The sequence below is a fragment of the Carlito syrichta genome, unplaced genomic scaffold (genome assembly GCF_000164805.1).
Source record: "Carlito syrichta isolate Samal-C Ts95f unplaced genomic scaffold, Tarsius_syrichta-2.0.1 Scaffold313183, whole genome shotgun sequence".
Taxonomy (NCBI): Eukaryota; Metazoa; Chordata; class Mammalia; order Primates; family Tarsiidae; genus Carlito; species Carlito syrichta.
The window spans coordinates 111,914-132,309 of NW_007257279.1; the positions used below are offsets into that span (position 1 = coordinate 111,914).

The window sequence follows — 20,396 nt, forward strand, 5'->3', positions numbered from 1 at the left end:
CTCCAGTCTGGGTGACAGAGTGAGACTCCAACTCAAAAAAATAAAAAAATAAAAAATAAAGATAAAAAAGAAGCACTGCTCTAGGGATCATAGACCCTTCCCAACCCGGGGAGAGGAATAAAGGGCAGCCGCCTTGTCATCTGCATACCCTTCAAGCCTCCTCGGGCAGCAAACTCCCACTCTTCCTCAGTGGGCAGGCGTTTTCCCCGCCAAGCACAGTAGGCACGAGCATCATTCCAGCTCACGTGTACCACGGGGTGCTCCAGTCTCTCTCGGATGCCAGAACCAGGACCTGCAGGCTGATAGCCGGGGTGAAATGAGACAGGTTTCTGGGAATTCATGGAAGTCTGAGCAGGCTAGGCTTAGGGTGACTAGTTCAGCTTTTACCACTAGATGGAGCAAGGAAGTTGGAAGAGAAAGCCTGGTGAGTGAGGCCCGTCCAGAGTTAGAAAAAGAGACTGAGAGACTCAAGGGAGAAATGGGGTGGGCAATAGGGAAAAAAATTAGAGCAGAGGGAACAGGACTGCTTGGCTATTTCCCTAAAATTCCACTGTCATCTTTTTCAAGTCAGTATTCCTAGACATGCAAGGGGTACAGGGAAGCAAGGCCTCCAGAATGAGAGTCAGTAGGGGTAGAAAATAAAGCAGAGGAACCACACTTACCTGCCTCCAAAATGCCTTTTCTACTGGAAGCCACCAGAGAACAGACTGCAAAAAAGAAGTATGACCAACATGCTGTGGCCCAGCAAGGGCACCTTCCTGACTAAGCCACAGGAGGTAGAACAGAGGCTTAAGGCCAAAACTCAGGTGATGCAAGTGAGATTGCGGCGAGAATCTTTAAAGAGTCACATCTCAGCACCCTTATTAGAGGTAGGCTTGGCAAGATGTTCTCCTAGGCTGGGCGCAGTGGCTCACACCTATAATCCCAGCACTCTGGGAGGCCAAAATGAGAGGAATGCCTGAGCCCGCGGGTTCGAGACCAGCCTGGCCAACTTGATGAGACCTCATCCCTACAATTAAAAAAAAAGTTCTCCTGCTGGTTCAGGAAGTGTCCTGAACCTGATCTTGATTTGGACCTTTATCAGAGTCTCTCTATACAAGAACTAGCTCAGGGTTAACCTCCTAGAGGCGTGTGTCTGCCTGACTCTCCAGAGTGGTTTCTCTTGCTTCCTCTCTGCCTCCTGCTCCCAGGTCTGATTCTTCGTTGTGGCCCAGAGGACCCCACAGGATTTTCCTTCTAGGTCCCACTCTCACTCTCTCAGCTGTAAGACCAGGTTCTCTCACCTTCATTTGCTGAGTCGCTTTGTTTCTTAGCTCACTGGAGACGAAGTCCTCAAAGACAAAGCTCCACCCAAACATTTCAGCCTCTGTCCGGTACTTTTTCTCCCTGACAAACTCCCTGCAAAGAGATGTTTCAGCTGGCTTAGCTAATAAGGTTCCATACCTCACCCCTACCCTCTCCTGCTCCAGGAAACCTCCAGATCCTTGTCCTGTAAGTCATACACCACAGAGTCTTCATGACCATCAAGGAATTAATCTAAAGCTTGAGAAAATTTTCTTTAAAATGAGCATAATTCACATACAGTAAAATTTACTTTTTAGTGTATAGTTCTCTGAGTTCTGCCAAAGCATACAGTCACTACCATAATCATGATTCAGAATAGTTCCATCAGCCACCCCTTCAACATTCCCCCGTGCCTCTGCAACCATTGACCAATTTTTTGTCCCTGCAGTTTTGCCTCTTCCAGAATATCATATAAGTTGAATCATATAGTATGTAGTCTTTTGGATCTGGCTTCTTTCACTTAGCAAAATGCTTCTGAAATTCATCCATGTGGTTGCCGTTATCAGCAGTCTGTTTCTTTTTATTGACGAGTAGTATTTCATTGTATCCATCGTATGGATACACCATATCTTGTTTGTACACTCACCAGCTGAAGATCATGTTGGTTATGTCTAGTTTTTGCAGATTATGAATAAAGCCGCCAAACAGGAGATCTAAGGGTGGGAAATGGGTCTCTTTTCTGAAAGGTCTTCCTCGTATCTAATCTCACAATTGTAGGAGGTAGACAGAACAGGTAATATCATTCCTAATGCCATTTAACAGATGAAAGGCACTGAGTCAAATAATAATCCCATACTGAGATTTTAGAATGGATTTCCTGTAGTTGGGTATGATTTAGTAAATTTCAACAAGCAGATTTCAGGGTAAGATGGATTGTTTTCCTTGGACTAACAGTACTCTGTTCCAGGGCTTTGATATGAGAAGACACTGCTTACCCACCAAAGAGGCCTTGAGAGTAGAGAAGGTTATCAGGAGGTTTCATAGCAACGCTACTTACCAATCCCAGAGCATGTCAACAATTTGAGAATCTTTTACCAGAGAGACAGAGAGAAATCATGGGGTTCCAAGCAAAGTTTAGGAACCTGTTGGAGTTCACATTTCCATCACATAATAGTTCATACTTTGAAATATAAAAGAATGCATACCGTACATCTATCTATCTGGCTGTTTCTGGTTGTCGTGAATGGTACAAGCCTGATCAAAAGTGACTTCTCCAATTTTAATAACTTTCCTGGTTACAATTACTTTTTAAAAGCACATATAAACAATGTACATCGTATTCTAGAAAAATCAGCAAATGTAGATAGGCAAAAAGAAATTAAAATCATCCATTATCACACCAACTAAAAGATATATCCTTCCAGATTCTCCCACTACCACCCCCACCCACGGATTTTTAAACAGCTTTAACAAGTGCTTTCCTGGAATTATTTTCACTTTGAAGTCACAAAAACAGGGGCAAAAATCCATCAAGCAACGTAACGTTGCATCCTTTAGATCCTTGCTTTTGGGTTTTTTGTTTTGTTTTGTTTTGTTTTGAGTTGGAGTCTCACTCTGTTGCTCAGGCTGCATGTAGAGGAATGCCCATGGCCACCACAGACTCAATCTCCTGGGCTCAGACTATCCTTCACCTCAGCCTCCCAAGTAGCTGGAACTACAGGCATGCGTCACCATGTCCGGCTAATTTTTTGATTTATTGTAGAGACGAGGTCTCACCATGTTGCCCAGGCTGGTTAAAACCCCTGAGCTCAGGCAATCCTCTCACCTCAGCCTCCCAAAGTTCTGGGATTCCAGGTGTGAGCCACCACACCCAGCCTATATACACAGTTTTTAAAAATGGGACCATGTCCTATGTAAGGTTTGGTAAGTTACTTCTTTAAAAAAAATGTATTTGCGTTTTTAAAGTTTAAAAAAATTTTGAGTTGGGAGTCTTATTCTGTTGCCCAGACTAGAGTGCAGTGGCAAGATCACAGCTAACTCGACTTCCTGGGTTCAGATGATCCTTCTGCCTCGGCCTCCCAAGTAGCTGGGATCCTTCTGCCTCAGCCTCCCAAGTAGGCATGTGCTACCACGCCTGGCTAATTTTTTGATATTTTGTAGAGGCGAGGCTTCACTATGTTGCCGAGGCTGATCTCAAACTTTTGGGCTCAAGTTATCCTCCCGCCTCAGCCTCCCAAAGTGCTGGGATTACAGACATGAGCTACCATGCCCAGCCTGCAATGTCATCTTTATAGCTAAATGTTTTGGACACCTTTAGCTTTTTCCATAAGAGACAAATATCCAGCTGGGCGCAGTGGCTCACGCCTGTAATCCCAACACTTTGGGAGCTGGAAGCAAGAGGACTGCCTGAGCCCAGGGGTTCAAGACAAGTCTAGGCAACTTGGTGAGACCTTGTCTCTACAATAAATCAAAATATTAGCTGGGTGTGGGGAACCTGTGGTTCCAGCTACTTGGAAAGTAGCCCAGGAGATTGAGCCAAAGAGATTAAGGGTGTAGTGGCTGTGATCGTGCCACTGCACTCCAGCCTGGGTGACAGAGTGAGACTCTGACCTGAAAAAAAAACACACAAAAAAGACAAATTGCTAGAGTAGAATAACTAGGTCAAAGGGTATGAGGCATATACCAACAATCCTTACGTTTCCTTCAGTCTGTCTCCTGAATCAATTTTTCCCTGCAACTTCTTTTTTTTTTTTTTTGAGTTGGAGTCTCACTCTGTCGCCCAGACTGGAGTGCAGTGGCCGTCCCCGGCCACTGCAGCCTCGACCTGCTGGAGCTCCGGCGATCCTTCCACCTCAGCCTTTCAAGCAGCTGGAATTACAGGTGTGCGGTACCATGCCCGGCTAATTTTTTGATTTATTGTAGAGATGAGGTCTCGCCAAGTTGCCTATGCAGGTCCCGAACCCGCAGGCTCAGGCAATCCATTCACCTCAGCCTCCCAAGGCGCGGGATTACAGGCTGAGCCACCGAGCCCGGCTCCCTGCAACTTTTTATCTTTAAAATGTTTAAGCCCACATATAGAACACTTAAATCAACTCTCACATTTGCTTTGTCTGTACCCATCCTTCCAACCCCCCCAATACATCTCTCTTTCTCACTCTCTCTACACATACACGTGGTGCCAAAAAAATATATACACATTTTAAGAAAGTAAAAAACTGTATTGCAATTGTAATACTCAATAGATACCGATAGCAAAATAGGAATACAAGTCACATTTGACTTCTACAATTATAAGAGGTGCTCAAAGTGGTGACCATCAGCATCCAGACATTTCTGATTACGGCAACTAGGGCTTGTTGCTGTGCAAGGCCTTCCGGATCTTCCCTCATGCACATTACACACATTACCATGTGTCTCGACCTTACCACAAATGTGTGCGATTGTTAGGTGTGTTGGATATTCTGTTGTATGCTCACGCCTCCATTGTTGCCGTACTTCCAAACTGTTCTTGAATTTCTTTCTTTTTTTTTTTTTGAGTTGGAGTCTCACTCTGTCGCCCAGACTGGAGTGCAGTGGCCGCGAGCCGGCCACCGCAGCCTCGACCTGCTGAGCTCCGGTGATCCTTCCGCCTCAGCCTTCCAAGTAGCTGGAACTACAGGCGCATGCTACCACACCCAGCTAATTTTTGATTTATTGTAGAGATGAGGTCTTGACAAGTTGCCCAGGCGGGTCTCGAACCTGCGGGCTCAGGTAATCCACTCACCTCGGCCTCCCCAAAGTGCTGGGATTACAGGCTGAGCCACCAAGCCCAGCCTGTTCTCGAATTTCAAATACCACTTCAAAATGGCTTTGTGTTCCTCGAATGACAACTGTGCTTCCGCCATTTTCTTTGACTGTCCTGCCTGTCCCTTAGCGACGCTAGCATTCATTTGATTAACATCATCTTTTGAGCGAACATCATACTACACATTGCTACCATAATTCAATTCAACTTCCAAAAGTGATACATAGATAGTATCACTTAAAATGTGTGTACGTTTTCTTGGCACCCCCAGTATATATTTCCCCCTATATCATCTGAAGGTTAAGTTACAGATATTTTCTGGATTATTTTTCACTTTAGCCTACTCAAAGCATATGGTCTCGGGAAAACCAACACAGCTCAACATGGCTTCTTAGACTGAGTTGGAACAACGTGTGACTCCTAAAATAATGCCATTTCCCTCAACAAATATAAAGGGAACTTGAGAAACTCAAATTCCCTAGTATGACCCTTCTTTCAATCTCTCCCTCACTGTAGAAGAGGTTTCTATTGAGTGTCTGACTTTTGCTTTTATTTGTCAGTACTATGCTCAGTGTAATGAAAAATGCACTGGCTCAAGAGTCAGGATTTGAGTTCTAGGCCCAGCTTGTCCACTAACTGAGAAAGTCAGTTACACTTCTTTGGGCTTCAGATTCTTTATCTGAATAACATAAATAATACTTATCCCACAGTATCATAAATACTTATCTGAATAACATAAATAATACTTATCCCACTGTAAAGACAATATGTGATAGAGAACAAGCTCATATCCCTTTAGGTATTAAGAAAGAGATTACAAACGGCATTTATTCCTCCTGGAAGAACATCTGATATACCTGAACTCCTTGTTGGTGATAGGAAATATGTCAATAGCAAAGGGTTTTACTGTCACTTCCCGGACAGGTCCTTCACCATCTCTGCCATCTGGAGAATTTGTTCCCATCAGAAATCTCCCACCTGGTAGCTGGACCATACTAGTAGCCTGTCCATTCCCTGCAGAGAAAAAGGAAAGCAATACATGCATCTAAAAAAAAAGTGGCAATATTTGGATTATATGTGTTACTCATAATGGGATAACAAAACAAAACATAGAGGTTTAAACATCTGCCTTTAAATTCTTGTTCTGCCACTTAATTTTCTGGGAGATCTTTGACAAATTACTCAATCTGAGATTCAACTTCTTCATCCATAGAACGGGGATAACATCTAACTATCTCTTAGGCAGCCGTTGCATGAATTAAAACTACATGTGAAATGTTGAACAAATGATAGGTTTCACTTACCTCTTTATTCTTCTATATAACCCTTTGCCCCAGTTAGGTAAATCTAGACACTCTATCATAAAATACATCTAGTACTTTCTTCCCATACTTTTGCTCATGCTGGTTTTTTTTTTTTTTTTGTCTCTTCCTCTCCACTTATTGAACTCTTATCAATTCTTAATAATTCTCACTATTTTATCTTATGCTCCAGGAGGGAAGGAACTACATCTATCTTGCCAGTGTCTTTGGCACCTACCACAAGTGCACAACGATTATCATCAAATAATTGAACGAGTCCCTTTAAACTTGTTTAAATGCCTCGGAAAATTATAGAATAAAAAGGACCTTCGTTCAACCTCCTTATTTCACAGGAGGAAACTAAGACCCAGAAAAGGAAAATGATTTAAAACAGCTGGTTAGCAAGAGACAGGACTAGATCTACACCTCTTTATAGTGCTGTTTCCAATAGGCCATACTTCACTGGTTGATGTACCATTTCATGGTGTTGTTTCCGAGAAGGAATGTCTAAGCACTATAAGTTCCTTAAAGGCAGAGTCCAGGCCTTTGGGCGTTCCTCGGGATCCTATCTTTGGCTCACTTCTCATTCTGACACATTCACACTGATTTCACCCATTCCTTCAACAGATAAATTGCAAGGGAAAAAAAGGAGCAAGCAGGGAAATCCCACATTAGAAGGGAATTAAGCACCAACATACAACTGCAATGTATCAACTTTATTTTGACCCTAATCCGACCAGCAAACTAAAATAAAACATTTGTGAGATAATAGACGAACCTGGACAACCTGAGGTACTCTCAACTTTTTAGGTGGGAAATGGTATTTTTGTTTTTCGTGATTTCTCTCGTGACTATTCAAGATGAACTTTTTCCGATTAAAAATTTACGATGCCTGGATTCACCTTGAAATGGCTCCTGAAGAGAGCGGAAAGTGGGATTCCCAAGGAGCAAGACTGGCCACAAACCGGCGGCTTACGGCCGGGTGACGAGTACGTGGCGAGGAGGGGAGCGGGTGTCGCTATACTCTCTTTACTTTCTTACGTTCGCAAGATTCCCAGACAAGAAGTTAAAAGCAAAGAAACGGCGAGGTTCTCAAGCTGTTGGGCACCTCCCCAAGTCGGCCGCCTCTGGGAGGCGCCGCGGCCACTCCCAGCCCATCCAGGAAGCGGGCAGCGGGGCCGCGGTCTGGCCCTGCCAGGGTGTGCTGCCGCAACCCTCCCGGGACTTCTCGGTACCTCCTGGGACAAGTGGCGCCAGCTGGAGGCGGGCAGGCCAGCACACTGACCTAGGGAGAGCCACGCGCTGAGCAGCAGCGACCGGAGCGACAGCGAGACCCCCATGCCGGCGGCAGGACAGGCAGGGAACGCACACCACGCGGCCCTGCCGCGCACGCGCCCGCGCCCGCGCCCGCGCGCGCTACGCAGGTCGGTCCCTGCCCGCGCATGCGCACCCCGCGCCCGCCCAGCACGCCAGATCAAGGACTGCAGCCAGACGCGGAGCTGGTAAAGACCAGTCTCCCGCGGCTTTTCGCATTTTCAGACAGATACATTTCTATTTGTATTGACATCGCTTTTGTTGTACCATCGCAAGACCAGAGAAGAGGTTTCCACTTAACATTTATTGTACACTCACTGTAGGCAACTGCTAAGCCCTCAAAATACAGAGCTCAGTAACACACAACTTTGCCTTCAAGGACTGCAGATACACCTACTGTAGAACAATCTCATGGAAACACGTAAGAGAGAACAGCAATTTAAGTGAGAAAATGACACCAGAGTGTTCGGAATGGGTATTTTGCATAAGCAAGAAGTTCAGAAGCTTTAAAATATGACTAGTCTAAAAATCTCGTATTTCACCCAATAACCCTAGCCCTTAGCCTTTCAGCCACCTTTTTACCCATCCTCTTCTATTTTTGCCACTTTATACTTGCAGAGCTCCCAACTCCTTTGCCCCTCTTCCTAGCCTCTACAATTTTTCTGGGGGAGCATTTTAGCAAAGCTATTTCAAAAATTTGAGAAGCCCAACTGATCCAAGAACTCTTACTCATAGAAATTTATACTAGGGAAACAGGGACACCTTCAAAATCTTAAATTACTTAAGTGATTTTATATGGGCATAAACACTTTAAGCTTAAATGCTTAATAGGGCATCTTTAGCTCATTTAAAATATATCCACATTAGAAATTCTTAGGTCAGGTGCAGTGACTTACACCTATAATCCCAGTGCTACTGGAGGTTAAGGTGGGAAGATTGCTTGAGCTTGCCCAGCCCAGGAGTTCAAGACCAGCCTGGGCAACACAGCAAGACCCTTATCTCTACAAAAAATTATTAAACGATTAAAATTTGTTTTCCAAGGAATATTTAATAACAAGGTAGATAACATATGCTTATCTAACACATAAGTACTTATGTCACTGCAGCTAAGCAAAACATCCTGTTCACTGGGTAAAAAGGTCCTGCTTATGTATGTCTACTTCAGTGCAATTAAAAAAATACTGTAATTATAATTTCAGAACTTCAGAATTTGAATAGGTGCCATTATTGTTCTCTCCTTTTTTTCATATAGGACACGAAAATTCCTTTGAAAATCATTTGCAGCTTGGACGAAAATTCCACAACTGTATTCCTCAGGATCACTGTGTAGAGTCTTCGAGAGTCAGATACAAGGGAAGCTTCAATTCAGCCTTTCAGAGAAGACATTCCAGCACGCATGATCTCATCAACCAAGAGAATGTTGGTGGCAATCACAGTGCTGAAAGGAGGAAAATTACATGGTTCAGATGATTTAAACTTTAATTTAACTCAACTTCCCATTTCCAACTAAGCTGTACATCCAATATAATTATACCCAGTATATTACATCCAATCAAATTTCTCCTTTCCCCTATTCACATAAAGGAACAATTACGCTTCTATACTTCCAATTGATCACATTATTTATGGGAAAAAGAGCAAGTAACACAGAACATTCCAAATGAAGAGTATGATTCCCTAAAGGTTACTTTTAGTTTTGGTTTTCCCAAGCTTACCAAGAGTGAAGAAGCTGTTTCTTTACACAATAGTTATCCCATACGCCTACTTCTGCTGCTACCATTGGCTCACCTGAAAAGGAACCAAGTCTTCTTAAATTAAGAGTAGGTCATAAGATTAGATCTGTCTTTAAGAACAGTATTTTGATGTGCTGCTTTGCTTATTACCGATTACTCATTTCCTCCAGTATTAACTATGAGAATTCAAAGCTTCTCTATTAGTCCAGTTTTCCACTCCAAGTCATCAATCCTGTGCACAAAATCTTTGATGACTGGCTGACTCCCACGTAGAAAACTTCAAGTGTGATCTGGTACTCTTTGGTTACCAAACGTTTGAACATTTCTCTGTTCTTCTGGATATATCTCTGTTTATCCATACTAAAGTACAGCACTTGAACTATAATCTGGTTCAAATGGGCTTATCATTTCCCTCATTCCAGAAAACTTTTCTATTAAATTAACAATGCTGACACAATAGGTCTTGCACATATTGCACAGATATATCTGTCTTCTACTTTTTTGTAATTTTATAATTTGTGTTGTAACAGCTATCTAGGACAGGGGCTACAATCATTTCATTAGATTTCTCAGTTCGCTTTTCTGGCACTATTTGCTGTCTTACAGCTTTTCCATACCCATGAATATAATCACTGAAAATATTTTTTTCTTACCCAAGTTCCCGATTTAAAGAACTGTATAAGGCAAATGTATATGAAAATTCTTCAAAATTAACCTGAACCATCTATCACCACTCAACATCTCCAACAAATCTGTACTCTGAAAGTATGCAAGTCTACTCCATTCCCTTAATTACTGTATCTAGCCATTCCATTTTTATATTGTATTTTAATTCACTTTAAAATTCAGTGTTCCCTGATAGTACTGGTGTCAAACTGCAAAGCAACAAAAGATTATTCTGCTCTTACTTTTTATCTTTCATAGCTTTACCTCATGCGTATTATCTAATTCTCTTTAGAAAATAGTTTCATCCTTCTCTTACCTGTGTTCAAGTCCACACCCACAAGTTGACCTGATTCTGAATGTTCTGCTTGAATTTTAACTAATGTTTCCTGAAGGTCAAAACCAGAGTTCTGAGCAAGAACCTAAAGTAAACAAATTTAATTACTGAGAAGACAGAAACTAAGATAGTTAAGTATACAATAAATGAACAGCACTTCTAATTTAAATAAATCCTTACCGAATGAAGACAGAACATTATGAGCCCTTCAGAGAATAACCAGACACAAGTTACTGAACAACTCACTAATTTACCCCCAAGTCCAGCAGTTCACTGATCATAAACTACATCTCCAAATGTGCATACAATAGAAAAAAATGATGTTCATCAGTTTAACTAAAACAAAAAGCAAGTTTGAACTAAAGTATAACCGTTACTGAAACTTTTCTTATCTCTTGCCATTTGAAACTTCAGCTACTCAGGCCTCCCAAAGGAACAAAATATATTTAGATGATGAGGAATACCTGTTTTAGAGTCAGGAAACAAAATGATCAAATTTGCTGATCCAAAATTCACATAATAAGAAAAACCTACACTGTCAAAAAAAGTTGATCGAGCTGAACCATTTTGTTGTAGCTGAGAAAACCGTTAAATGCTCAAACCTTGGGGATAATGAGCAACGCGTCAGCAAACGCCTGGACTCCGAGTTGGGCCCTGCCCTTTACACTGGGTTTATACTTCCTCAGGGCTTCTGCCATCGCCACTTCCACTGCACCAGCCCCTGGAACCACACAGCCTGTTGCAGAGGGAAAGAACAGAAATGCTAAGCGACCAAAAAAAAAAATCCACTGTAGAACCAACTATAAGAAAACAAACATACATACGAAAGTCATTCAGGTCTTGCAAGCTTACTTTGACAATTTAAATACTGCATTTGAAAGCAACTATCATCTGACAACAGAATGACACAACAATAAACTGCCAATACATTTCCAGTTTAACTTGCAACTGGTAGCTCTTTCAAGCTATCAGTATTAGTTCATTTGTTTGTAATCGCCTTTAGTAATGATATGCTCTGGAAAAACTTAGCATACCACCAGTCATTTTAAAGGGAAGACTACTTTTGCATGGTGTCTGGCTGTGTAAACTACTGATGAAAGAACACAGTATTCTGCCATGCCTTTCATACCAACAGAATACAATTTAAATATGATGGGCATCTTACCATCATCAACAGCATTTTTGACAGCCCTCAAGCCATCTCTTATTGCATCTTTGATTTGAGTGAGTGTGTGCTTATTTGGTCCTTTGACCAATAATGTGACAGAACGAGGATTGTTACATTTCTCAATAAAGGTGAACTTCTCTTCTCCCTATGTGTAGAAGAAATATTATTTTAAAAAACAGGATTTGGTTGTGCAAAAAGTGAAGAAAAGGGGGCTTATGGAAGGAACAAGCAGCATAATAGGGAACAACATTGATCACATAAAGCAAAACTATTTCTTTTTGAAAAATCACATACAAAAGAATATAGTTTTCCCCATCAATGGCTTGTCATTACTATATGTAAACCATCAAAATGTAAACAAAGAAAAACCTGATCCCGAATTTCAATTAGTTTTTCCACCAAAGAATCCATGAACTAAAAAAGAACTGTTACCTTCAGGAGGAAGAAAATACACTTACCAATGTATATTCATAGACAAGTCCTGCATGTCCCAAGCAGTCAGGATTCAAGTCATCAAAAGAATTTAGAGCTACCCCACCACAAGCAAGAGTCAACCTGAAATATTAGTTTTAAGGAAGATATATAAACAATGTTACCAGTTATGCTCAAAGAGAAGACTACTAAGTTTTAGTAAGTAATTTTTCAGAATTACACACTCAAATTATATTGTAAAATGTACTTTAACCTAATCCTTTCCATTTGGAACCAACCAGCTGAAAACTAGTCTTTTCTCCTAACCCTCCATTTAAACCACTCTCCCAGTCAACAAATGAAATCTAAAGATAGTCAAGAGTTCATTACTGTGGTGAGCTCTTGGGAGAAAGGATTTCTCCAAAACTTGATTTTTGTCTGTTTTTTTTTTGAGATGAGGTCTCCTTATATTGCCCAGGCTGGTCTTAGATTCATGGGCTCAAGCAATCCCCTTTACCTCAGCCTCCCCGGTAGCTGGGACTACAATATGCACACACTGTAGTGCTAGATATTGTCTACTGCCATGATTTAACAATAAAGCAAGTATATACTAATGTTCATAGCAGCATTATTCACAATAGTCAGAAGGCAGAAACAACCCAAATGTCCATCAACAGATAAACTGAATGTGGTGCCTACATACAATGGAGTATTATTCAACTTTACAAATGGAATGTTAGCCGGGCTTGGTGGCTCAGCCTGTAATCCTGCGCCTTTGGGAAGCTGAGGTGAGTGGATTGCCTGAGCCCGCGGGTTCGAGACCCGCCTGGGCAGCGAGACCTCATCTCTACAATAAATCAAAAAATCAGCCAGGCGTGGTAGCGCATGCCTGTAATTCCGGCTACTTGAAAAGGCTGAGGCGGAAGGATCGCCGGAGCCCAGCAGGTTGAGGCTGCGGTGGCCAGGAGCGGCCACTGCACTCCAGTCTGGGCGACAGAGTGAGACTCCAACTCAAAAAAAAAAAAAGGAATGTTACATAAACATTGAAAACACTATGCTAAGTGAAGTAAGCCAGACACAAAAGAACAAATAATCGTATAATTCTACTTATGTGGAATACCAAATTCAGAGACAAAAAAGTTAAAACAGTGTTTACAAAGGGCTGGGGGGAGAGAAAAATGGAGAGTGACTGTTTAATGGGTACAGAGTTTCAGCTTGGGATGATTAAAAAATTCTGGAGATAGATATTAGTGATGGCTGCACAATAACGTGAATGTAGTTAAGATCACTGAATTATACACTTCCAGGAATGGCAGCTCGCATCTGCAATCCCAGCATTTTGGGAGGCCGAGATGAGGCCAGGAGTTCGAGACTAGCCTGGACAACATAGCAAGACCTCATCTCAACAAAGCATAAAAAATTGGCTGGGCTTGGCAGCACACACCTGTAGTCCCAGCTACTCAGGCTGAAGTGGGAGGACTGCTTGAGTCCAGGAGTTTGAGGCAGCAATAAGCTATGATTATGCCACTGCACTCTAGCCTGGGTGAGAGGTCGAGCATAGGCAGACTCTAGGGGAAGAAAAATCCACAAATAAAATAAAGGGGAAGTGGAATAATCCCAATTCACTTGCAAAATAAGTCATATTACTCAGATAAATCTGCTATACATACCTCTCCATATTTCTCCTTTTAGCTCTGCGCAGAGCTACTATGCCTTCTTTTGCAAGAGCATCTAAGGAAAAGGGGTCAATTCCCTATAATAAAAATGAAAATTAGTTTCAACATCTTTTACCTTTAAAATAAAAGGATGATACGTATCACTTAGTTTAAAAATAAAATTTTCATTCTTACCTTTTGATTAATAACAACAAATCCTTTATCTGAATCACCACAGACTTTCTTTTTCAGTTCTATTATTTTTTTAACTCTATCTTCAATGAATTTTCTTTCAGCTTTTACTAGTTTTTCCCTCTCTTCCGCACTCTTGTAAAAAAAGCCAGAATTCACCTCTCTATCAAAAAAAAGTTACAAAGAAAAAAATGTTAATTTTTAAAAGATAGCTCTAAAACTGGATTAGCCTTAAGATTTCAAATAAAACACTGAGCTCCAATCCTGCCCCTTGTACATTTTCAGAGGTTGTTTCCAATAAATCTCCCAAACCAAACCGAGGCACTGTTCCTACAATGGGAAACCGAGTTTCACAAAAAAGTGACTTGCCCAAAGTAAAAAGCTCCTCCATTCCTGTATCCCATTGTTATGGGCCATAAACTCACGTTTTTTCATACTCTAATGACACATTGCATGTGAGGATATATGCATCTTCCACTCTTTTCTTCATATCCGGATGCCGTGCTCCATGGTCCAAAACAAGCCCTCTGATTAAGCTGTTAAAACATACAAAACATTATATTGCTAAGGATTTCCAAATGAGGGTACAATTAAATATTAACAAAATCAACACTGAATTGAGACTGCATTGCTAGTTTTCACACAGTCAGCTTTATTACTTGAAGAAGACTTTTGGGTGAAACCTAGGCAGGTAAACTGTGAAAAGAATTATTACAGGAGATGACAAACCATTCAAATAAAAGTAACAACCCCATCTTGTGCAGAAAATTCTAGAGACAGTCTCAACTGGTAGGCTATCAAATGTGATCACCCCCTTTAAAAATAAGTTTTCTAAATAGGTTTGAAAACAATTTTTTAAAAAATTTTCAGCAACCACCCATTATGCTTTGTATCCAGCAGTTGAATAAATACTGAATGACTAATGTATTTTTTCAGAATCATTCTGACTATGAATATAGTGTAACATTCAAACCCTATTTTAAGAGAAAATATTGTTAAGGGTAAATATAATACTCACTTAGCAATGTATTCAATTTATATCATTGGATGCTTTATGGAACAACTCTCTAATCATGTCTTTCCTGTTCTCACACCACAACAAACAAAACAGAAGACTTCTGTGACCAAATGCAAGGGTTCCTCTCCACACCAAGCAGCAGACACTAGCTAGGTATCTTCCTAGTCAACTCGGACACTACATGGATGAAGAATGAGATCCCACAGGGTGAGGGCTCCGTCCACAAGACAGCCCCTGCTCCCCACACCAGTCACAAGTCTGGGCCACTGGAACTTCTGACTGACCAGTTTCAAGTTGGGGTACCCACAACCCCCTTTCTATGGGTTTAACTTGCTGGAGCAGTTCATGTAACTCAGAGAAACACATTTAGTTTTTCACTATAAAGAATATTTGCTGGTTTATCGCAAAGGATATAGGTGAAGAGATTCGTAGGACAAAGCACTGAAGGAGGAGTGTGCAATTTCCATGCCCTCCCTGGACACCACCCTCCAGGAGCCTTCACACGTCCAGCTCTCTGGAAGCCCTCTGAACCCAATCCTCTTGGTCTTTGATGGAAGCTTCATGATGTCAGCATTCCTTCCCCACAAGTATGGGGCAGTACCCTCTCTGGGGAAGGTCCTAAAGCCCACAATCAGAAGGCAGAGGAAGACTAGAGTCCTGCCTTAAGGCAGGAAAAAGGGGGGCAGGAGATCAGAGACATTCTGTTTCCAACGTTGTAATAAAAGACTGTAATGGGCCATATATAAGAGTTTTGAACCAGGGACCGTGAACAAAAACCAGTATGTGTAATCATAACATCACAGAAAAATACACATATGAATACTTACATAAAAAACTACCAAAAATATGTATTACACAAAGCTATGAAGCATTTATAAACACACTTTATTAGTTCATACTATTCTACTACCTACCTTGTATCAGTTTCAGATTTATGTTTCATTTCCATGATCTCAACCATGAAGAGGTCAATAGGTTCATCTTGTTTTTTAATGGCCAAAATAGAGTCCACTACAGCCTGCAATAGGAGATTAACCATTAAATACATTCAATTTGCAGAGGTCAAAGCACTTCAGTCGCTTTTTTTTCAGAAGTCTAATACTACCTCACTGCTGTTTTATTAAAAATACTGATAACTGGGTACCTTCTAATAACAAAATCTCCATTTTAGAAAACTTTTAATGAAAGCTCCAATTATACTTTTACAACTGGGTCAGGTATACCATTATTTGAATTCCCTCATTTTACTTTTTGGAGACAAAGATTAGGTATCACCGCCATAAAAACAAACCTACTTATTTTACACAGTATGATATTGTAAAGACCTAGATACGATTATGGTTAGATATGATTATGATTATTATGACTGGAACTGCTAAGTATACTTATATTTCTACTATCAGGAATTTTCTACATAGATGTTTTATACCAGACACATATGAAAATTATCATACCTCAGTTAAGACATCTGCAAGTTCAGCATGAACTTTAGTACGAAGTGATGTTCTGGCCACATCTATAAGTGTTTCTCTGTCCATCTCTTTGCTTACTTTGACTTGTTCCAAAAACTGAAGGGCCTTTTCCTTTGCAGCTTCAAATCCCTCAGTGATTATTCTGGGATGAAGACCCTATCATAAACTCACAATTACATTTGTATCTTCAATTATGTGCAGCTATATTTCATGATAAAGTTCAGATAATTTTGAAGGATATTCTGGATCATTCACACTTTTTATACAATTAAGGTGATATAATGTACTGGCTTTCTGAATACACTTAAAAGGATAAATACTCCTTTCAATGCAGAGGAGAAGAACAGGTATTGCTCTAGCACAGGGTCAAAGCCAAGGGAACTATAAAGCACACTTGGGTGTTCACTGTGCAAATCACCAGCAATAATGTCAAACCCCAAAACTGTATCCTAACGATTTGTAGGCAGTAGGAATTTATTTTTTCTATAGATAATCTGAAACTAATTCACATAATTTACTAATAAAAATATTCAACAAAGAATAAGTGTTTGCTTTCTTTTCCCAGGAAATTCTTTCTGACAGTGGATTAGTACTCATTGAGGTTTGGTATTTGGGGCTAAAAAGTTGTGGAATTCTCACTTAAATGTAAGCTTTTGGTGGCTTCTTTCCAATAAATAAATTATGCCCAGCACCAAACATTCCATTTTTAGATCTAAATTTTTAATCTATGTTATAGAGACAGATATAAATCATATATGCAATGCAGCTTGTTAAAAAAGATTTTTTTTTAAAGACCAAAGAAAGTTCCATAACCTGTCCAAAATCCCAAATAATTTTTGTCACACCAGGATAAATACCCAGGTACCCAGACTTAAGCTCCGACTCTACTGTATGGCATCAGCTATTAACACATTTGTATAAATGATTATCAGACACTTTCTATACATAATAAAATGCCACAAAAACAAAAGAGCTATGTATACTTCAGAAATGTAGAGATCCGCCTGTTTCAGTAGCTCTCCAATGATTAGGACATTGGAAGTAGTACCATCACCAGTTATGTCATCCTGGGCTGTTGCTACTTTTGCTATTAAGGAGGCTGTTGGGTGCTGAATTTGCTGAAAGCAGAAAAAGAATGAATCACTTTAAAAAACCTGAAATGAAGCAGTCCAAATATACCACAAACAAAATGCATGAAGTACCTCTTTAAGTGATATCTACTTGAAAATACTGCCCAAATGTTTGGCAACATTAATACTTTGATTAAAAAAAGTCACAGTTAGCTACTTTACACATACAGTTATAATGACTGAAACATTTTTGTGTGTAAATGTACACCCCAGATTATCTCCACTTTACAGATAAGGAAGCATGATGCTGAATTAAGGTCCACTTAAGATGACAGAGCTAACAAGTCAACAGTAACATGCAATTTTACACCCATGCCCCTTTATGACAAGTGCAGGGCTCTTGTGAGAATAAGTCAGGTACCTTCTAAAATGAAAGCCCAGCAGCCTCCAATATTACTTGGCACTGACCAAATAATTAAAAAGGAAAAACAGTCTTCTTAGCATACGTCATCGTGGATGCTAAATCCCTGTGTGGAAAGGTTTTAAAAGAACAGGATATTCACCATGTCTCCAAGGTCGCCCCAGAGTCTTAACTACAAAAGATCCAAACAAGGCTCCCACAGTGCATTTGGTTTTTGTCTCTTTATTCTTCTTTAATCTAGAACACTATCTCAGCCTTTTTGTCCTCTTCGGGGTCACTGACAATTTTTCAGATTCTAGGCCAGTCTATAGACTCTCTCATTACCTAAACTGCCAATGTCAAATATTTTTGGAAAAAAACTATGCAGGTGATACCGTTTAGGTCTCAGTGTCATATTATAACAGGCTAATGTCAGATTATGAACATTTTTCTACTGGACATGGGGAAATAGCAGCAAACAGCTAGAATAAAGAACACTTGAAGGGACAATTGTGTATGGACTGTATAATGTCATCAATGTTATTAAGTATGATCATGACACTGTGACAATGTGGAAGAATAAATGTTCTAGCTCACGAAGAGTAATTCAGAGGTAAAATGGCACGTCTGCAACTCACCTTCAAGTAATTCACGGGGACAATAGAAATGAAATAAGCAACATGTAAATAATTGATGAATTCAGGTAAAAGGCATACGACTATTCTACTTTCCCAACTTTTTTGCAGGTGTGAAATTTTCAAAGAAAAAAACTGAAAAATAGACCTCAGGAGATTGAAGAGAGGCCTAAGGGGGTGGGGACTTCTGAGATGATGGCAATGATTTATTTCTTAGCTAAGGTAGTGGCTGCATGTGTTCACTTCATAATTAATTGTCAAACTGCAAATGCTTAATGTGCATCTCTGTATTTTATTTTATAATAAAAGCCAAATAAAATTAAAAAGCCACACAGATACGGCTTTTCTGACATCAATTAACTATGGCTCCACTTGTTCTCTACTAGCACAGGCCACCACTTAGCCTACTACAAGCAAAAACTACACCTAGGTTAGCTAGTCTTTACAGAACATATTTATGAATACCTGGATGTTGATGGCATGGTATACCACTATCAAAACCCTAAATTTTATTCAGAACTCAAATCAGAGTCAAGTCATTTCCTTTTCCTGGATTTGAACTGCTAGGTTTTGGAAATTTAGGGATAAGCAAACGAGATGTTCCCCTCCATAATCTCATGTTCTTGATCCCTGGGATTTTAAAAATGTTGACACCAAGGGATTTTATCTACCCTCCAGCTGCAAGTGAGTTGTAACAGATAATTCACTGTTTGAAAAAGAGAAAAACCATCGCTCTGCTGCTGCATTTTGCCCACGTGATTGTGTCAATCGCCCTCAGTTTTTAAAAACTGTCTTACAACTAGCTTTAACATACTATTACATCCTTTAGCCCAGACTGTGAATGGCAAAAGAGCAGGGGCTTACACGCAGGCCTCTCACACTCCAGGCTTCTCAATGTATTGTACCGTCAGTGATCACATTCCTTTTCTGATCGACTACCTACTAAGACACGAAGAATATAACTTTCTCCTACCTTGAGAACACTAAAAACATTTCTACAAATCAAATACACTACGACACGTGGGTCCCTTCCGAGCTAGCATCTCACCATTTCATGAAGCAGCACATTGCCGTCTTTCGTGAGCTTGATGTCTCCCGCACCAGAAACAAGCCTGTTCAATGGGCAGAAATGAATGAGCGTGACTTTTCCAACGAAAACCGAATTAAGAGTCCCATAAAAACCGGGCTCTTTCCAGATCCTAGACAGCCAGGGTCACGGGGTCGGCTACCTCCTCCCGGGGGGCGGACCGGTGCCGAGACGCCCTCCCCACCCCCCAACTCCGGAATCCTCGGCGTGGCCGGGAGTCCCCGAGGGCGGGGAGCGCCGCCCACGAGGGCAGCTTTGTCCTCCACGGAGACGGCGTCGACGCGAGAGGAAGTGGTCGGCGGGCAGAGGGGCTCCGCGCGAGACTCGGGACCGGGGACCCACCCGGGGGGATGCGAGGAAGAACGCCACAGGGGCGCGCGCGGAGGTCCGGGGGCGGCAGGCTCCGGAGCGCGGCCCTGGGCCCGCCCGGCAACCCCCCCACCCCCTAGCCCCGCCTTACATCTTCATGGTGCCCTTAGGCCCCAGGTTGGTCCTCAGCACGTCCTGCAGCCCCCGTGCGGCGCTGATGTTGACCGCCAGCGCTGCCTGGGCTCGGGCCACCTCGGCCTTGGGGTTCAGCGTCTTCACCGCCGCCATGGCTGCTCCGGCAGAGAAAGAGGAGGAGACGCGGCGCGGAGCCGGCTCGGCGTGGCCGCGAGGCGCTCTCCGGGTCTTCTGGAAAAGTCGGGCGCGCTCGGCCCGCCCCCAGCGTGCCCGCGCGCCGCCGCCACTGGGCCGCGGGTGGGCGGGCGCCCGCTCATTGGCTGCCGACGGCCCCGCCCCTCGCGCCGCGGCGCCGTGGCGCCCGGGAGGAACCTGTCCCCACTGGGCCCTGAGCTTTAGAGTTCCGGCGGCGCGGCCTGCTCGGGTCC

General features: G+C 41.8%; 2 protein-coding genes across 7 annotated transcripts in view; both read right to left on the reverse strand.

Moving 5' to 3' along the window:
- SUMF2 (sulfatase modifying factor 2) overlaps positions 1-7,709 on the reverse strand; it is a 14,969-nt gene extending 7,260 nt beyond the window's left edge. Inside the window, exons 1-5 of one of the 3 annotated variants that reach the window (XM_008070194.2) lie at positions 7,655-7,709; positions 5,926-6,082; positions 1,284-1,398; positions 663-707; positions 149-299 (exon numbers count right to left, since the gene is read on the reverse strand). In XM_008070194.2, the coding sequence (XP_008068385.1) occupies positions 149-299; positions 663-707; positions 1,284-1,398; positions 5,926-6,082; positions 7,655-7,709 (523 nt within the window). The remainder of the gene's footprint in view (positions 1-148; positions 300-662; positions 708-1,283; positions 1,399-5,925; positions 6,083-7,654) is intronic. The other 2 variants (XM_021718640.1, XM_021718641.1) reach the window with 2 other exon arrangements.
- A 1,007-nt stretch (positions 7,710-8,716) lies between these two features.
- Positions 8,717-20,276, reverse strand: CCT6A (chaperonin containing TCP1 subunit 6A). 4 transcript variants are annotated; one of them, XM_021718636.1, is made up of 15 exons: positions 20,092-20,186; positions 19,985-19,998; positions 19,486-19,549; positions 17,316-17,450; positions 16,315-16,488; positions 15,775-15,878; positions 14,268-14,378; positions 13,846-14,005; positions 13,666-13,748; positions 12,043-12,139; positions 11,582-11,729; positions 11,019-11,152; positions 10,399-10,501; positions 9,399-9,471; positions 8,717-9,121 (listed from the first exon to the last, which is right to left on the reverse strand). In XM_021718636.1, exons 1-15 carry the CDS (start codon positions 20,119-20,121, stop codon positions 9,049-9,051), a joined length of 1,503 nt encoding a protein of 500 aa, XP_021574311.1. In that variant the 5' UTR covers positions 20,122-20,186; the 3' UTR covers positions 8,717-9,048. The 4 variants fall into 4 exon arrangements, with proteins under 4 accessions (XP_021574311.1, XP_008068388.1, XP_021574314.1 ...); XM_008070197.1 differs by having other exon boundaries at positions 19,985-20,276; XM_021718639.1 differs by lacking the exon at positions 17,316-17,450 and having other exon boundaries at positions 19,985-20,276.
- Between the last annotated feature and the right edge of the window lie 120 nt (positions 20,277-20,396).

What these genes read in the sequence shown, in the direction of transcription:
- CCT6A (XM_008070197.1), bottom strand. Translation starts at nt 20,121, where the DNA reads ATGGCGGCGGTGAAGACGCTGAACCCCAAGGCCGAGGTGGCCCGAGCC. An exon ending in CGGATCTCTACATTTCTGAA is followed by an intron (nt 16,489 to 17,315) that starts GTATACATAGCT and finishes AGTTTATGATAG; the next exon opens with GGTCTTCATCCCAGAATAAT. An exon ending in TCATTAGAGTATGAAAAAAC is followed by an intron (nt 14,006 to 14,267) that starts GTGAGTTTATGG and finishes TTTTTTTGATAG; the next exon opens with AGAGGTGAATTCTGGCTTTT.